The sequence below is a fragment of the Thamnophis elegans genome, chromosome 8, assembly GCF_009769535.1.
Source record: "Thamnophis elegans isolate rThaEle1 chromosome 8, rThaEle1.pri, whole genome shotgun sequence".
NCBI classification, from domain to species: Eukaryota; Metazoa; Chordata; class Lepidosauria; order Squamata; family Colubridae; genus Thamnophis; species Thamnophis elegans.
Window position 1 is genome coordinate 44,180,666 of NC_045548.1, and position 18,190 is coordinate 44,198,855.

The following is an 18,190-nucleotide window of genomic DNA, read 5'->3' on the forward strand; positions in this document are numbered from 1 at the left end:
GACAGAAGAATGGAAAAGAAAAAGAGAAAGAGAAGAGAGACAACGAGAAAGAGGATGAGAGAGGACAGAGAGAGAAGAGAGGAAGAGGAAAGAAGAAGAGAGAACATCTCATTTCAACCCTGAGGTGCAATATTCTCTTTGATTGGTAATTTTATTTGTCCATTTACTATCCAATACTCTCATTCCTCCTTAAGTTCATCAAGAATTTCCTTCTTTTTATTGAATTTATCACAATACCTTGAGAACAACTTTTTCAGCATAGCTTTACAACTATTAAAATATATAGAAATTTAGGTCATGTTTTCAGAACATTAGTCTACTATTTATAAATCACTAAGTCAAAGAAACAGAATTCAGAAAGTTGGCTTCCCTTTTTGTAATTGCCTATTGCCTGCTTAACTTTTTACCTACATTTTTGATAACTGATATTCACTGTTGACCCAAGAAGCCTATCGTAGAAAGAAACCCTCCATATGAACTTTGTTTGGTTTCCATGGAATGAAGTTTGTCTTTTCTCAACCATACAGTAGCATATTCTTTCTAAGGAGGATATAATCAAGATAGTCCATAATTGCCTACCAATCTAACAGTATAGCATTTGACAATCTCTTTATATTTCAACTCTAACTCTTTCAGTCTTAAAGGTTTGGTGAGGAGAAATCCAAAAATTCTTTTAAAGAGGAAAAAAAATGCTTGCACAATTGCACCCATGGAGACATGTATATATTATGCACAACACACAGAGAAACAAACTTAACAAAGTGCTAAGTCTGCCCACCAACTCTCTCTCTCTCTAGAGCCTGTTCCATGCCTTCTCCCACCCCCCCTCTCTCTTTTGATCTGCTGCCCAATGACCAAACAGAGAAACGAAGAGGCAGGAGAGACGAAGCGGGAGCCAATCCAGGTCATTCCTTCCAAGAGGCAACTTTCCCATCGAATGACTCGCTGCCCTAGACTTGAGGAGACCCTCTGCAGTCCCTCTCATCTGGCCGAGAGTGTTGGGCTGAAGGAAGGAGGGATACTCTCTCTCTCTCCCCCTCCCTCTCTCCCTCCCTCCCTCCCTCCCTTCCTCCCTCTCTGGCAAATCTGAGCAGCCGCTGCTGGGAGCCTGTCCCATGCCTTCTCCCAACCCCCACACCCCTTCTCTGAGCTACTTATTTTCTGCCTTGTGGATCTAGAACTGATTGCTGTCTCCAGGCTGGCTCCCCTCTCCTATTATGGTGGAAGGCATCTCACAAAAACCACTGCGCGGCAGTTGGAAACTGCTGCATGGTGTTTTGTTGCCACGGCCGCGGCCGCGGAACTTAGAGGGAACAGTGCTTGTTATCACTGTATTTAACTGAATAGCTTGGTGAAGGAGCATGATGGCAATAGCATATTGCTTTTCTGTTTACTGCAGCTCTTATCTGTCTGAAATAAAAAAAATATTAAGATAGCCAAAATATCTGATTTTAGGGTAAATCAGATAATTTTCTTAGTATTACAATTTTAAGGTAATTGGGAGAAGCAGTTGTAGTGATTTTGCTTGGAGGAGATTGTCTTTTTTCCCCTTGCCCTATTTATCTTTGTATAATTAAGCTACATGTCCTTTTTTTTCCTCCCTGCAAATATTTACAATTGGAAAGAGATGAATAAAGGATAGTATCAACAAAGTAGGCTAGGCTAAATCATTTTCTTGAGAAGAACCTGGAGCAAAATTCAGGTCCCATCGTAACTTATAGCAAAGGAATATTACATTAATCAATATTCCCTGCTCTGGGGGGGAAAACCCACAAAAACCTGTACAGCAACAGGAGAAACTATTAGCATGCATGAAGGTGATTAGATATTGGACCCAGCTCTTAAAGGGTATGATGTCAGTAATGCAGTTTGCTATAAACACAAGCACAGTTCTATAGATAAAATTAGATTCAGATCAAACCTTGAATATCCTTTAAGATCTTATAGGCCTATTATTATTGAGCCACAGTGGCACAGTGGTTAGAGTGCAGTACCATAGGCTACTTCTGCTGACTATCAGCTGCCTGCAATTTGGCAGTTCAAATCTCACCAGGCTCAAGGTTGACTCAATCTTCTATCCTTCCCAGGTGGGTAAAATGAGGACCCAAATTGTTGGGGGCAATATGCTGACTGTAAACCGCTTAGAGAAGGCTGTAAAGTACTGTAAAATGGTTTATAAGTCTAAGTGCTATTGCTATTAACACTAGCACCATTCAAATTTTGCTTAAATGCTACTCCTGCAAAAAAAGAGTAAGAGAAAAGGAGAAGATTCTGGATATGAGAAAGTAGTAAAAGCCTGAATAAGAAAAGGACATGATTCCTACTGTCTTCAATATGAAACTGTACTGTGGTTATTAAAGGAAGCATTCTGATATCTTCCAGTTTATTAACGCCAGTAGAAAAGAATATCTGTAGTTCAGGGTTGATCTGTGGAGTCCTTGTTGCTCTCTGAGCCTGCTTATTGGTTTGCAATTGTTTTATTACCGTATTAAGTAACATCAATACTAGTGAATATGCGGTTTGCTCCCCTTTTATATATAGTAGCTTGCCCTGCTAGTATTGGTGGAGGTATAGTTTTCTCTTTGTTTACTGTTTGCTTGTTTGTTTATTTATTCAGGTGTTAATACCTCTTTACCTGGGAATTGATTGCTGGTCTTTCTGTTTCCTTTTTAATTTTTTGTGTGTGTCTTTTGAATGATGTGTAAGCGTTGTTCTACCTCTATGTGCCTGTTGATGGCTGATTTGTCTAAGTGCCAGTTGTACCATTTGATCTAGTGGTGAAAGCACCAGGCTAGAAACCAGGAGATTGTGACTTTTAGTCCTCCCTTAGTCAAGAAAGCCAACTGGCTGACTTTGGGTCAGCCACTCTCTTGCAGCTCAACCCACCTCATAGGGTTGTTGTTGTTGTTGTGGGGAAAATAGGAAGAAGGAATATTATATATGTTTGCAACCTTGAATTATTTATAAACATAATAAAGGTGGGATAAAGATGAATATAATATCTTTAGCACTGGCAGAGCAAGCACTGGCAGAGCAAGATACTATATATAAACAGTGAGCAAATCCTGCACTTACAAGCATTGCTGATACCTTGTTAATTAATGAAACATCTGTGAACAATCAAACACAGAGCACCAAGGATTCCACATTTTATTAATCATTGCTTAATCTAGATTGTTAGTAATGTTTCTTAATGCAGTTGTTTGGGGAAAAAACCCTGATCACTTAATTTCATGCCTGTATGAAATTTGCTCTCGGTTGACTAATTTATAGGAACTGTTTTTCCTAGATTTTATAAGTTGATGAGTTCCTGCACATATCTCAGTTTCTTTCATCAAGCATGTCTTTAAATCCATTTAGAAGAAAAAATGAATGTGTTCAGCAGACCCATATTATAACATTAAGTCTTTTGATGAAATATTAAATAGTAATTAAGCAAATGGGATATGTATGTAATAATCCCATACATTTTAATAAAACTTTTCATTAAAAATTGTTTGTATCAACAGGTCTACAAAGTCTTGGTCTCAGTTGGCACTAATGAATGGTTTGTCTTCAGGCGATATGCTGAGTTTGACAAGCTGTATAATACAGTAAGTAGGGAAGTTGTGCTCAAATTAGTTTGGGAAATTCCTCTGAACCAATTTCTTCTGCTATATTGTTGGTACATCATGATTGAGAATTGAACTGATTTCTGATGTTAAATTATATCATATGACTTATGTATTTCAGCTAAGGAAACAATTTCCTACAATGAATTTGAGAATTCCTGCTAAGAGAATATTTGGAGATAATTTTGATCCTGGTAAGCAGATCTCATTTAGTTCTCATTTTATCTTTAAACTGTTTCTGCATCAATAAGTTCAACTTGAATTAAGTATTTTTGAAGTTCTCCCCACCTATATAACAGTATGTAGAAATTCACATAGAAGAATATGTGGATATAAATGTACACTAATGTGATTTATCATCTGAATCAACAGTAGGCAATCTAATTCTTTCCAAATGTTTACAAGTCCAACTCCATTTTGTTGTATCCAGTATAAGCAGAGAAAAGGGATTGTGAAAACAGGTTCAAATCAAGGCATGGGACTCTGCAAACACAAGTGCACTAAGCGTCAGACTTCTGAAAACAATGAATGATGCTTCGTACATTAAATTCTGTTTATGGTCAATTAGGATATATTTTAATCAATTGCAAAGTTGTGTAATTCTGATAAATATGGATATAAATTCTCCATTAAAGTAGTTCTGTCATCATCCAGAACATTTGTATTTGAACATTTTTCACTTGCATATAAATAAGAGTTTTTGATTTATTTTTGATGGGTTTTTTATTGTTTGAATCTGATGTGCAGAATTTGATAATATTGGGTTTTTTAATACACAACATACCTTGTTGCTGAGAGACATATTGCATTTTTTAAATTTATCAATATCACACTTTTTAATTTTTATAAATAACTCAAGATGGCAAACACACCTTCCTGCTTCTATTTCCCTATAACAAAAACACCCCTGTGAGGTGAGTTGGCCCAAAGTCACCCAGCTGGCTTTTATGGCTTAAGGAATAACAGACAGACTGAGTTGTACCCTGGGAATGATAAATTGCGATTGGTTTTATTAGTGTAATCAAATTTAGGAATAATTCGGTCTTTAAATGAATGAATCTGAATATAGATAGTCTGCTAAGGCAGCTCATGTTCTCCTGCTTTTAGTCTGATGCCTTAATCCATAGTCCAACTGATATTGCATTGTGCTGTATTGTATTGTACTGTACTGTACTGTTACTACTTGGCAACCGGCATGCATTTAGAATAGTTGCAGCATCTTGGGATCCTGGGATCATCATTTGTAACCTTCCCAGTTGGCTTCCAATAAACAAAATCAATGGGGAAGCCAGATTTACTTAATGAACATATGATTAACTTACACCTACAATAATTCACTTAACAACCATGGCAAAAAAGTTCATAAAATTGGGTGTGACTCACTTAATAGTCCCCTTGCTTAACAACAGACCTTGTCGTTTCAATTGTGGTTGTAAGGTGAAGACTATCTGTATTGTAATCCTCAGCTTACAACCACAATTGACACCAGAAGGTGTGTTTATACCTGTATTGTATTGTATTTACTCTATTGCATTGCATTGCATTGCATACATGCCATTCTATTAATTAATCAGTGGAAAAAGTCTATAGCTTTCAGTGCTAGGGCATATATATTATATATTTTAAATTCTTATGAATTATATGTAGCACATCCTAGTTTTGGAGTGTTTGTCCTCTGTAATTAAAGTCTTTCTTTTTTCCCCATTAGTCATTATAACATGCAAATATAAACAGACTGAATGTGAATGCTTGTTTTGTACCATCCAAATGATGTAATAGACTTACCAGTATTTACCAATCATATTCAGAGAAAAACATTAGCTCAGTTATAAGAAAATTTTAGCTAAAACTAGGAAATATTACATAAGGAAGTTTGAAGTATTTGTATATTTATTCATAGAAAAGAATTCCAGTTTATCTCTGATTATATAGAACTTCTTTCACTGCATTCTACGTAGCCTGGGTAAAACATTATCTGAGTTTCAAAGCAGCTTTTATATATTCTTGTTTATATTATTGTCAGTTTCTCCAAGAGTAACTTAGTACTGAGCTTAACAGAATAACTAGTTTCTGTTTCTGATTTGAGATGCCTTGCCGTCTTAAGTTTTCCTACTAGCTATGCTTACTTCAGTTGCTTTTCCATCTCTGATTTCCTACACAGGACAATGTATCACTCTGCTAATATTAATCAAAATAGGTGTGTATTCATTATTTTCTCAAATAATAAGAGTTGTATAGGAATGATAGATTTTTTTAAAAAAAATTCAAGTATCTATTCAATAGTATCCATTTCACTATATCCTTCTTCTTAAAGTGACTGCAGCATTAAATCTATAGTTTAAAAGATTTGGAATTTAGAACTAAGGAGAAATCTCCTGACAATTAGAACAATTAATTAGTGGAATGACTTGCCTCCCAAAATTATGGGTTCTCCAACACGGGAGGTTTTTAAGAAGAGATTGGACAACCATTTGTTTGAAATGATATAAAGTTTCCTGCTTGAACTCTTCTGTTTTTCTGTTATTCTGGTAGAAAATAAGACTTTTTTAAAATAAAAGGTCTATTATCTAATCTAATCTGTTTTACCTGTCCACTAGTATTTATGGGATGCTGGAGAGCAGCCCTGATTACAAATACAAGAGCAACAAGTTTTTTATTATTTTTTAATGAGGCAATCTAAGAAATGTATATATTTAAATTTTGAAACAGGGATTCTAATATCTGATCTTTTCTCATTGGGTTTTCAGATTTTATTAAACAAAGAAGAGCAGGATTGAATGAATTCATTCAGAATTTAGTTCGACAGCCTGAGCTTTGCAATCAGTAAGTGAAACTTTGTTTTACCCTCAAGAGAATAAAATTATGTGGTAAACTATATACTGGAAACTACAATCCATACGTACCTTCTAAGTGATATACCGGTAGTTCTCAACTTACAACCATTCATATAGCAATCATTCAAAGTTACAATAGCAGTAGAAAAAATGACAACCTGTACTCACACTTAAAACCATCTTAGTGTCCCCATGGTCACATGATGAACATTCAGGTGCTAGGCAATTGGCATATATTTACAATGGTTGCAGCATCCTGGCCTCATGTGATCATTATTTGTGACATTCCTAGCCAGCTTCCAACAAGGAAAGTCATTGGAGGAAGCTGGATTTGCTTAATAACCATATGATTCACTTAACTGTAATGATTTGCTTAACAAACATGACCAAAAAGGTTGTAAAATTGGGCCCAAATCACTTAACAACTGATTTGCTTAACAGTAAAAATTCTGATCCCAATTGTGATCGTAAGTCATGGACTACTTGTATTGGAGCAAGAGAATGTCTATAACTTTTGATTACCAGATGCTGCACAAAATGACATGGAAAGTGATCACCAAGGCATGCTTTTGGCAGGTCAAGGTTAGAGTTCTCAGATGTGGTGTTTGATATGTTTTTATACTACTGCAGAATTGTTGCTAAAATCATTACTTAAGCCTTTAATAATTGGTAGCCTGATCCTATGCTTTGATTCACACAAAGGTAAAGTTTGAGTTTTTTCTGATTACAGGAATTTATTAAAGGAATAATTTTCTTCTGAATAATTCTTCCATAACTTATAACCAGTCACTTAGCAATCATTTGCAATGACCAGTTGATTAGCAATCATTCAAAATTAAAATGGTCCCCCTACTTCAAAAGCTATTTATGACCCAGATTCAAAGTTGCGATGTCCAGAGCTCCCATGGTCGCATTGCTGCATTTTGGGTGTTTGACAGCTGGCCTTTTGCAGTATCCCACGATCACATGTCCATGATTTACAATGTTTTTGCTGGAATTTGGCATTTACTTTGATTTTCAAAAATTGTCCCATTGCAAACAATGGGTTCATTTAATGACTGAGGCTTTCACCTCACTACTGTCGCGTTCACTTTACAACACCTCATTCACTTAATGATTGCCACAAGAAAAGTCATAAAATTGGCTCTGGTCATTGAATGATCTGCTTTACAACTTTCACAACACCCAAAATTGTGGACTCAATTAGGGTCATTAGTTGAGGACTAGCTGACTAGGTGACAATGAGGCCTAATAAGTTTGGCAGTTATAATTAGATAGAAAGTCGAGCTACACACCACAGTCCCGAGGGTTGGGGACTCCTGCGGTAGGTGATTCCTGTCCACAAGGTAAGTAAGAGTAGTTCAGATTCAGGTTCTACTTGTCCCATGGTTGTGTCTTCTCTGGAATACATAACCAATGGTAAAGAGTTTGGCAGTTTCATTGTTGGTTTGCTATGACTTATTAAATTGTCACTTTTTTTGAAAAATGTTTGGATTGTTAATTCCTTTGAAACTATTTTTAACAGATCAAATTTCCGAGGCTTCATTCAGTGATATATAATTGTGGTAGTGATTTCTAATGTTATTAATACAAAATTTAACAAATTAAAAGTTAAAAATGGCAACTATCAAAAGTATTATGGAAATTGCTTCTTCCTGGCGGTGTTCACAAGTGATCTAATTAATATATATTGTATCAATGGAAATGGAAGTTTCAACTTAATTAGCTCTGATGTAATTTACCTAATTTCCTGTTTGATTTCAGTTTTCAGCTAAGTCATGATCATAATTTCTTCTTTGTTTTGTTGTATATGTTATTCACATTGAAAATATATAATGAAGCATTATATAATCAGTTAAATTATCTTTCCTAGTCCAGATGTAAGATCATTTCTTCAGATGGACAATCCAAAGCACCAATATGATCCATCTGAAGATGAGGATGAAAGAAACAGTCAAAAGGTAACTAATTTTTGGCACTCTTGTGTTTAAATTACAGAAGTTACTTTATTTCCGCAACCCTATTGGCCTTTTCCAATGTCTTTCTTAATGTATACTTCACTAGAATATAAAGCATTGCCTACCTCTTTTCTCAAATATAGTAGCCTCACAATGTTGTTATTTCACATTATTCAAGGTTTGGAAATCTTTAATCTGTATTCCTAAACTATTTTTAATATATACACAATCACTCTTCCTCTATTCCAGTGAAGATGCCAATCTTTATGTCAGTAAGCATAGGTTTTGGAATATTTGCAGTTTCATCAGTGAAATTACATGAACATCTACAATACTTTGTAATAAAAGAAACTATGTAAGAACAGCCACTACTCCTATAGTATTTCTGGCAATTAAACAGCATTAACTAATACTAATCACTACCATCAACTAGTTGACATAAAGTTCATGTCAACACTACTGCCTACTTCATGCTGCATTGCTCAAGCAAGCTGCGTTGAGTGTTGACTTAGCCATGGTCAGAGACTTCTGCAGTCTAATGATCAATAAAACTTTGCATTCAACCTGTAAGATACAACATGTCTCTAGGAAACGAGCCCAAATCCATCTCAGCTTTAATCCACATCTGATTTTGAACATAATTAAAGTGTCTTGCCACATTTGATCTTTTTCATGTTTATATATCATTCACAGATTTATACTGTTGTCCTATTAGAAGATTTAATATGTCAGACATGTTCTGTGGTTACCCTGCTAACAATCAGATAATTGTAATCTGATGAGTTGGTAGAGGAATGTTAATTTTCTTTGGTAATGTGATTTTGTCATGTCATAAATGGAGTTTTTACTTGTAGACAATACTGATTCTACTTATAATATGTGTTCTGTAAATTAGTTGCTGTAGTTTTACATTAGTAAGTATACTTGCATAAGCAGTTTGTTCTCAACATTTATTTGTTATTCATTTGAGGTGAACAATAGTTTATTAAATAATAAATATAATACACCATATTGACATAACATATTCATCCATTATTCAAATAAATTCATTTATTCCAACAGTAGAATGTTATAATTGCACAAACATAGAAAAAAATCTTTCATACTCACCAAATGCAATTGTCATTTACAAATTGAAGTTGTTCATAGTAACTTAGGCATGTTAGGTAACAGCTATATTTTTCAAGTTTACCCCTAACTCTAATATGTCACCTGGTCTCTACCACATCTGTTCACCAAGCAGAAGAGTTTCTGTTTTCCTTCTGGAAAACCCAAAATTTTAATAAAGCCCATCTTCTCTCTGTATAGAACTGTTTCCACTGGCATTTTAGTTCAGCAGGTTTTATGGTGTTCCGGGACTGGATTAGGGAGTAGGGTGAAAAGTGTATAGACAGTCAGCCTCTGACCCAAGCATTTGTTCTATCATTCTATGGTAAGATTGACAGCCTATGGGTCATATTCATCCTTGCCATTTTTTCCCCACCTCAAAAGTCCTGGAGAAGTCTACTGATAAAATTTGATAGCAAAATGGCAAAAATTAATCTGTAAAATAAATTTCTTAAATATCTAGCAAAATTAATTCTATCAGTTGTACCTTTAAAATCTTTTTAAAAGTCTGGAAAGTTTGATCCCAACAAAAGCTGTAGATATAGTAAGAACATGTCTAAAAAGATACACAGAGTTCAGTGCAGTCCCTTCCAAATACTTTCAGAGTTTAGTTTTTAATCACTAAATTTCCTTTTTCAATCTCAAAACTGTTTATGAAAACAAGGTGGATTTTCTTTTGAACAGCACACAGAAATATGTGGGGAACGTAGACTTTGCTCCTAAACATAGAAAACTGCCTGAGAAACACTTTTTAAAAAAAAGCAATTTATACTCACTGGTGTTAGGAATGTCTCTGTAGTGATAGGGATTACAGTAATTAACCTTTGTCCTTTTAAGCATAAAGTTACAAGAAAGACTTCTTTCCCAAAAATACTTAATTTGAGTATACTACAATGCAATCTGAAATATTATGATTAGACTTTTTTCTAACAAATGAATTATCTATAAACTTGATTTGAGTTTAATTTATATTTTTTATTTTTAAACAGCTAAATTCTACCTCACAGAACATCAACTTGGGGCCATCTGGAAATCCTCAGTAGGTTTTAGTTAAATATAAATTAGCCTTTGCAGTTACTTTGTTAAAGGGGGTCTGGGAGTAAAGAGCACCCTTCATGTAATATCAATTAGGAGCAAGCTTAGGAAGAAATAGTTGTAATTTGGAACTAAGAGAATATTGTCTTGCAAGTTATTAAGTACAAATAAAAAAAGGAAAAGGATGAATTTGTAGAAAGTCAATAAAAGAAACAGTTATGTGGAAGATAATGAGAATGCACATGCATAACATAGGAAATACTATGTAGAATAATTTGTGCTCTAGAAGACTGAAATACCGCAGATATGTGATTGTTAAATTTGAACTGTGATGGAGAGCACAGCGAACACTGAAAGAATAGTTATTAGGAGAAGGGGAAAAAATCTGGGAAGATAGGAAGAAAATGTGGTATGACTACCATTCAGCTACTAAATAGCTATCTTTTATCATTTTGATTACCTGTTTTTCTTTATCCTGAAACCACTCCAGTGCTAAACCAACAGACTTTGACTTTCTGAAAGTTATTGGGAAGGGCAGCTTTGGCAAGGTAGGTTCCTATTATTGTTATATACTCTTTGCTAATACCACTTCATTTTTTTTATTCTATTGGTGGGATATATCTTTTTGTTGATGATATGAAAAGAAAACCTATAACTGCATGCCTTAGATACCAAAAACTCCAGTTTCAATTCCTGGAATCTCAAGGGTGATTTTTAAAAATTAGAAGTAATCTAACATCACTACATTATCTCTATAAAGTTGCTACTTGTAAGAACTGGGGAAAAATTTACTTGAATTCTTCAACAGGGTGGAACAGACTTTCTATGAAAATTCTTCTTTAGGTTCTTCTTGCAAAACGAAAATGGGATGGAAAGTTCTATGCTGTTAAAGTGCTGCAGAAGAAAATTGTCCTAAACAGGAAAGAGGTAAAAGGGAAGAGATTTTGTTTTTCCTTCCAATTACAAAATTATTCCTACTTACTTATTGACCCTTCATTTCCTCATAGCAAAAACATATCATGGCTGAACGCAACGTGCTCTTGAAAAATGTGAAACATCCATTCTTAGTTGGACTGCATTATTCATTCCAAACCACAGAGAAGCTGTACTTTGTTCTGGATTTTGTTAATGGAGGAGAGGTAAGAATACTTTTCAGTCTATATAGTAGTCAAATGTCATCAGTTTTGGCTTGCAGTTTAAGAGAAATTGCAGTAACTAATTGTAGTGGCTCAACATAAATTGATTCCCACATTGCAAATATATATTCATTTGCTGCTATGCTGCTTTATTGCATTATTTATGTGTATATGTAATATTTAGTGTAAAAATTATTATATTCATGATTTATATTAACCAAAAGTTAGTGAAACATGGGTAGCATTCACAAATAATGTGAAGCCAAAATCTTCAAAATCATGGTTGCTGATTGTGGTTATGTATAAACTAGACCAGTGTAGTAGTTTATTTAGCAATTGCAGCTGTAGCTTGCCAAGGCTACAGATGTGAAAAAGTAAGGAAATGATTAAAGGAAGGATGTGAATAATTATGCAGAATGCTTTTTCACTGTTTTGATAGCTGTTGATAGACAACTGCAGAATATGTTAATCTTATTACTAAGAATAACACTGTTTTCTCTTAACTTGCTCCATGCATATTTACAGCTCTTCTTTCACTTACAAAAAGAACGCACCTTTCCTGAACACAGAGCCAAATTTTATGCTGCTGAAATAGCCAGTGCACTGGGCTATTTGCACTCCTTAAAAATTGTATACAGGTAATGACTCAGACTGAAAGGGAAAATGAAATAAATGCAGTCATTTTCTATTAATATATATTTAGTTTTTCATTTTATAATTTGTTGGTTTATTTCTTATTAATAGTTACACAAGGGCATGATTCTTGCTAGACATTTTACTTACAGTGAATTTCCTTCTTTCTCATTTATGCCCAGGGATCTGAAGCCAGAAAATATTCTTCTAGATTCATTGGTAGGCTGTAAATATTTCTTTCTATTATCCAAGAAATTTTAAATAATACAATCGCTAAAATTCTTCATTGTTTGACAGTAGATTTTCAATTTCCAATGCAGGGGCATGTTGTCTTAACAGATTTTGGACTCTGTAAAGAAGGAATTGCTACTTCAGATACAACTGCAACATTTTGTGGAACTCCAGAGGTGAGTTAATTTACTTGTGCACTCTCTCTCTGCTCTCTTTCTCAAAATACAGTACATTTGGAACTTTCATTGGTAGAACTAACAAATAGTATCTTAGATATATATAACATATTAATAAAATAGATGTAACAACTATTAGCGAAGTCTTGATGACCAAGGGGATGCTAGATTAGCTCCCTAAGAAAGTTATGGAAGATAGTAACCAAATTAGCTAATAGTTGCACAGAATGTATTGTAGCAGTATTATCTAATTATCAATATCATAAGAAAGTTCCCAACATAATTTCCCCTTAGATTTGTATGGCACTCCATCATGCCTTGATTCAAATAAGTGGATCATTTCACCCAAGCTTTGGGCTACAAGTGGGTAGCAGTCTCATTGCAAGCTTTAGAAATTTTGGTTTTACATTTATTTACTTATTTAAAATATTTGTATCACTGCCCGTCTGAAAACACAACTCTGAGAGACTAACAGCAGTAATAAAACTTCAAACCATAACATAATAAAAGCAAAATAAGCTTCAAGACATCTATTGTGTTTTATGATTACATACATACATATATGAAATCGATGTTGATCTCTGTTAAATAGTTGAGAGTGGAAGGCCATAGATATGCTTAACATCATTCATACCAAAAGAATTTGTACCTCTTAGTGATTGGTTGGAGCTATTTTTCCCTTACAGTACCTGGCTCCAGAGGTAATCCGAAAGCAACCCTATGATAACACTGTAGACTGGTGGTGTCTTGGAGCTGTTTTGTATGAAATGCTGTATGGTCTGGTAGGTAATTCATTTTTTCAAACTGCATACCTGAATCACTTATTCTGATCTAGTAGAATTAAGTTCAAAATGAACTTAACTTTAATTATACAATACAATACAATAGCAGAGTTAGAAGGGACCTTGGAGGTCTTCTAGTCCAACCCCGTGCCTAGGCAGGAAACCCTATACCATTTCAGACAAATGGCTATCCAACATCTTCTTAAAGACTTCCAGTGTTGGGGCATTCACAATTTCTGGAGGCAAGCTGTTCCACTGATTAATTGTTCTAACTGTCAGGAAATTTCTCCTCAGTTCTAAGTTGCTTCTCTCCTTGATTAGTTTCCACCCATTGCTTCTTGTTCTACCCTCAGTTGCCTTGGAAAATAGTTTGACTCCCTCTTCTTTGTGGCAACCCCTAAGATATTGGAACACTGCTATCATGTCTCCCCTAGTCCTTCTTTCTATTAAACTAGACATACCCAGTTCTTCATATGTTTAATCTCCAGTCCCCTAATCATCTTTGTTGCTCTTCTCTGCACTCTTTCTAGAGTCTCCACATCTTTTCTACATCGTGGTAGAAAAGACTGAATGCAGTATTCCAAGTGTGGCCTTATCAAGGCATTATAAAGTGGTATTAACACTTCACGTGATCTTGATTCTATCCCTCTGTTTATGCAGCCTAGAACTGTGTTGGCTTTTTTGGCAGCTGCTGCACACTGCTGGCTCATGTTTAAATGGTTGTCCACTAGGATTCCAAGATCCCTCTCACAGTTGCTACTATTGAGCAAGGTACCATCTATACTGTACCTTTGCATTTCATTTTTCTTGCCTAAATGTAGAACCTTACTCTTTTCACCATTGAATTTCATTTTATTAGATAGTGCCCAATGTTCAAGTTTGTCAAGATCCTTCTGTATCTTAAGCCTGTCTTCTGGAGTGTTGGCTATTGCTGCCAGCTTGGTGTCATCTGCAAATTTGATGAGTTCCCTATTTATTCCCTCATCCAAATCATTGATGAAGTTGTTGAAGAGTACTGGGCCCAAAACAGAGCCTTGGGGTACTCCACTGCATACTTCCCTCCATGAAGATGCAGTTCCATTGAGGACTACACATTGAGTGCGGTTCGACAGCCAGTTACGAATCCATCTGGTGGTGATGCTGTCTAACCAACATTCTTCTACTTTATCTAGTAGTAGGTTATAGTCTACCTTATCAAATGCCTTACTGAAGTCCAAGTAAACTATATCAACGGCATTCCTCTGGTTCACTAATTTTGTCACATTATCAAAGAATGCAATAAGATTAGTCTGGCATGATCTGTTTTTGACAAACTTGTTGGCTTTTGGCTATTACTTTGTTTGCTTCCAGTTGTTTGCTAATTCGTTGCTTGATTATCTTTTCCAGAATCTTTCCTGGTATTGAGGTCAGGCTGATAGGTCTGTAGTTTCCTGGATCTGTTTTTTTCCCTTTTTTGAAGATGGGAAGCACATCAGCTCTTTTCCAGTCCTCTGGTAGTTCCCCGGTACTCCAGGATCTCTGAAAGATATAGTTCAGTGGTTCTGAGATCTCGTCTGCCAGTTCCTTCAGAACCCTGGGGTGTAATCCATTTGGTCCTGGTGATTTGAACTCATCTAGGGTAGACAGGTGCTCACTTACCATTTTCTTCCCTATTTCAACTTGTGTTCCTAATCTGATTTTTGTGGTGCTGTTTTTGATAGGTTGGACTGTTTTATCCCTTTGTGTAAAGACAGATGCAAAACATGAGTTAAATAGTTCTGCTTTCTCCCTGTTGCTTGTCACCTTCTTGCCACTTTCTCCCAGCAATGGACCAATTGTTTCCTTAACCTTTTTCTTGTTTTTAACATGTTGGAAGAAGCTTTTTTTGTTATTTTTTTACTTTTGTGGCAAGCCTTTCTTCATTGTGAGCCTTAGCTTTCCTCACTTCATCTTTACATGCACGGGCTATTTGCTGATATTCTGCCTTGGTTATGTCCCCCCCTTTCCGCTTTTTATACTTACCTTTTTTATCTTTCAATTTTCTCAGAGAGTTCTTTATGCAGCCATGCTGGTTTCTTTTGGGAGCTGTTATTTTTCTTCTTCATTGGTATTGTTCTAGACTGGGCTTTTGTAATCTCATTTTTCAAAATTTCCCAAGCTTCTTGAGTTGTTTTTCCCTTGAGGATTCTCATGCATGGAATTTTTCCCAAGCTCTCTCTAATTTTATTGAAATTAGCTCTCTTAAAGTCCAAGACTCTAGTTTCACTTTGTTCTACTACTTGTGTTTGCATAATATTGAATTCCAATTAACTTTTAATTTTTGAAATAAAAATATTAAAAACATAGTAACATCAACAATGCATATATGTGAATAGGCTACTTTATTCCCAGCCAAGTCTTGTGCTTTAGTCATTTGCTTCTGATGTTCTCTCAATTTCCTGGCTGTAGTGGAACAGATTATGTCACCAAGCATGAAAGAATAAACAACTGAAATAGCAATGATAGAATTTGCTCCTAAAGTGAATGGAATCATTCAGAAAAAGCTGACAGTATCTAGGACATTTCTAACATCTTTTCACTTATCCTTTCATTCCTCATTGATAATAGAATAGCAGAGATCCTTTTTGGTTTCTGCAGTAATGATATTAAAATGTACATTTTTTGGTCTTTAGGGAAAAGAATTCTAAAGTTTTTTCCTATCACCAGACTTTGCTTCCTATCTCAGTTATAAAATATTTTTCTTATATCAAAAAGCATATACAATAATTTTGAGTGAGAATATTATTCATCATTTCACAATCCATTTTTGTTGAAATATATTGGACAAAAAATGCAACAGGATTTTGATCTGAGATAATGTGCCAGAAAAATAACAGCTATTGCCAATTAGAACGAAGTTATTTTCTTCCTATGGTCCAGAGAATCAATATTTCTTACCAGTTCTTGGTGGTTTTTCTATTTCAGATCACTCTGAATGGGGTTGCTTTCTTTAAAACCCAATTACCCGAGAATATATTTCACTGTGGTAAATCTTATACAGTGGACCTATTTTTACACCATAATATCCATCAACAATATTTATTTTCATAAATTTTTAGATTATGTTATCTTCAAGGTCTGGTATCAAATTTGAAACTATAATAGCTTCTAAATCAGATAAATAAATTAAGTATTTAATTTAAATGATCCCTTGTTTATTTAATCCTAGGTATTAAGACGCTCTTGTGGCAGTTTAGAAACTGTTCATGAGTACCAAGCAAATTATAAAATGATGGTTCAAGTCCTAAAACAAATTATCTTTCATATCTTTATGATATGCACTTATTTAACAGTATGTTGCTCTTCTCAATGGTTTTCTTTGAACTTTAAGGGTGAATATTCTAAAGCATTGGTGATCGTTGCAATCTCTCTCTCTCCTTAAATTTCTTGAACAAATATACTTAGCTTTGTTCTGTTATTTTTCCCTACAATCTGTCTAGCCGCCCTTTTACTGCCGTGATGTTGCTGAGATGTATGAAAACATTCTTCATAAACCTCTCCATTTAAGGCCAGGTGTCAGTCTTACAGCTTGGTCTATTCTGGAAGAACTCTTGGAGAAGGAAAGACAGAACAGACTAGGATCTAAAGAAGACTTTGTATGTAAAATACCTGATTTTAAATCAAGTAGTAAAGAAAAAACATTTTTAAAAATTGATTTGTTACTATGTGAAATGCAAATATTTGTTCCTTTTTATAAATATTATAGGTGATCTGAAAAATTTAAATAATCAAATTTGGGTACTGCATTTCATTCCAGCATACAGAATATATTTATTTATTAAATGTATTTGCCATCCATCTCACTACAATGTGACTCTGAAGATTAACCCAATTTTTATTGCTTTGGATGGGATTTAAGCATAATTAATTTTCTTTGAATCAAGAGTTAAACAACATGAGATGTTGCCAGATAAAAATGTTTATGTGGGTTTTTAACAATTAAACAATTTATAGAATGTTGCCCATCTTCATTATAATTGTGTTTCCTATAGATACAGAGCTTTTATGGTACTGAATTTCATATAGTGTACATACTCAGTACTTCCTTTATGCACACAGTCTGATCCTCTCACTTAAAGATAAATTAACCATTGTTTAACATCCTGGGAACCATGACCAACCAGGAAGGGCATGGAACTGGTGGAAGCACTGACATTCTTCAGAATACTGCCCATTTAAAATTCACAAACTCAGACTCCTGCCTTCTTCAAGGCAAGCAGTATCTCTCCCTTTCTCAAGAAGTAACTATAACCTCCCCATACTCATAGTGCAATGGAAGCCATGGGCTCCTGATAACCATACAAACAACACCTATGATATGCAAACTGAAGTTACCTGACAATAAAAGCCTAGGCAACCTCCCCACCAGACCATCAGACATGAGATCCAAGAGCTTTGGGCATTCTCTGGTGGGCAGCAGTGGGGTTAGCAGCAGCTCTAGCTTTGTCCTTCTGTCCTGATATTCATGCACATATAAGCATTCACCTCTATTTACTGGTGGAGGAGTACTTCTGATTACTATAAGGGTCTCATAATAACGCATCACTACACTCTCTTCCCTTGAAGTTTGTTTTATCAGAAACCTGACATTTAGCTTTATGTTTCATTTTTTAAAACACTTAAGTATATACTTGTTTAAACAGTCAGCGACTCTAAAAAAATATCTGGG

The 18,190-nt window shown here is 34.9% G+C and overlaps 1 protein-coding gene across 1 annotated transcript in view; it reads left to right on the plus strand.

Moving 5' to 3' along the window:
* LOC116512367 (serine/threonine-protein kinase Sgk3) overlaps positions 1-18,190 on the plus strand; it is a 36,716-nt gene that overhangs the window by 15,962 nt on the left and 2,564 nt on the right. The window contains 13 exon segments of the mRNA XM_032222833.1: positions 3,510-3,593; positions 3,733-3,805; positions 6,359-6,434; positions 8,319-8,406; positions 10,500-10,549; positions 11,036-11,093; positions 11,389-11,472; positions 11,553-11,684; positions 12,207-12,319; positions 12,497-12,533; positions 12,635-12,721; positions 13,408-13,503; positions 16,962-17,117. Coding sequence (XP_032078724.1) covers positions 3,510-3,593; positions 3,733-3,805; positions 6,359-6,434; positions 8,319-8,406; positions 10,500-10,549; positions 11,036-11,093; positions 11,389-11,472; positions 11,553-11,684; positions 12,207-12,319; positions 12,497-12,533; positions 12,635-12,721; positions 13,408-13,503; positions 16,962-17,117 — 1,134 coding nt within the window.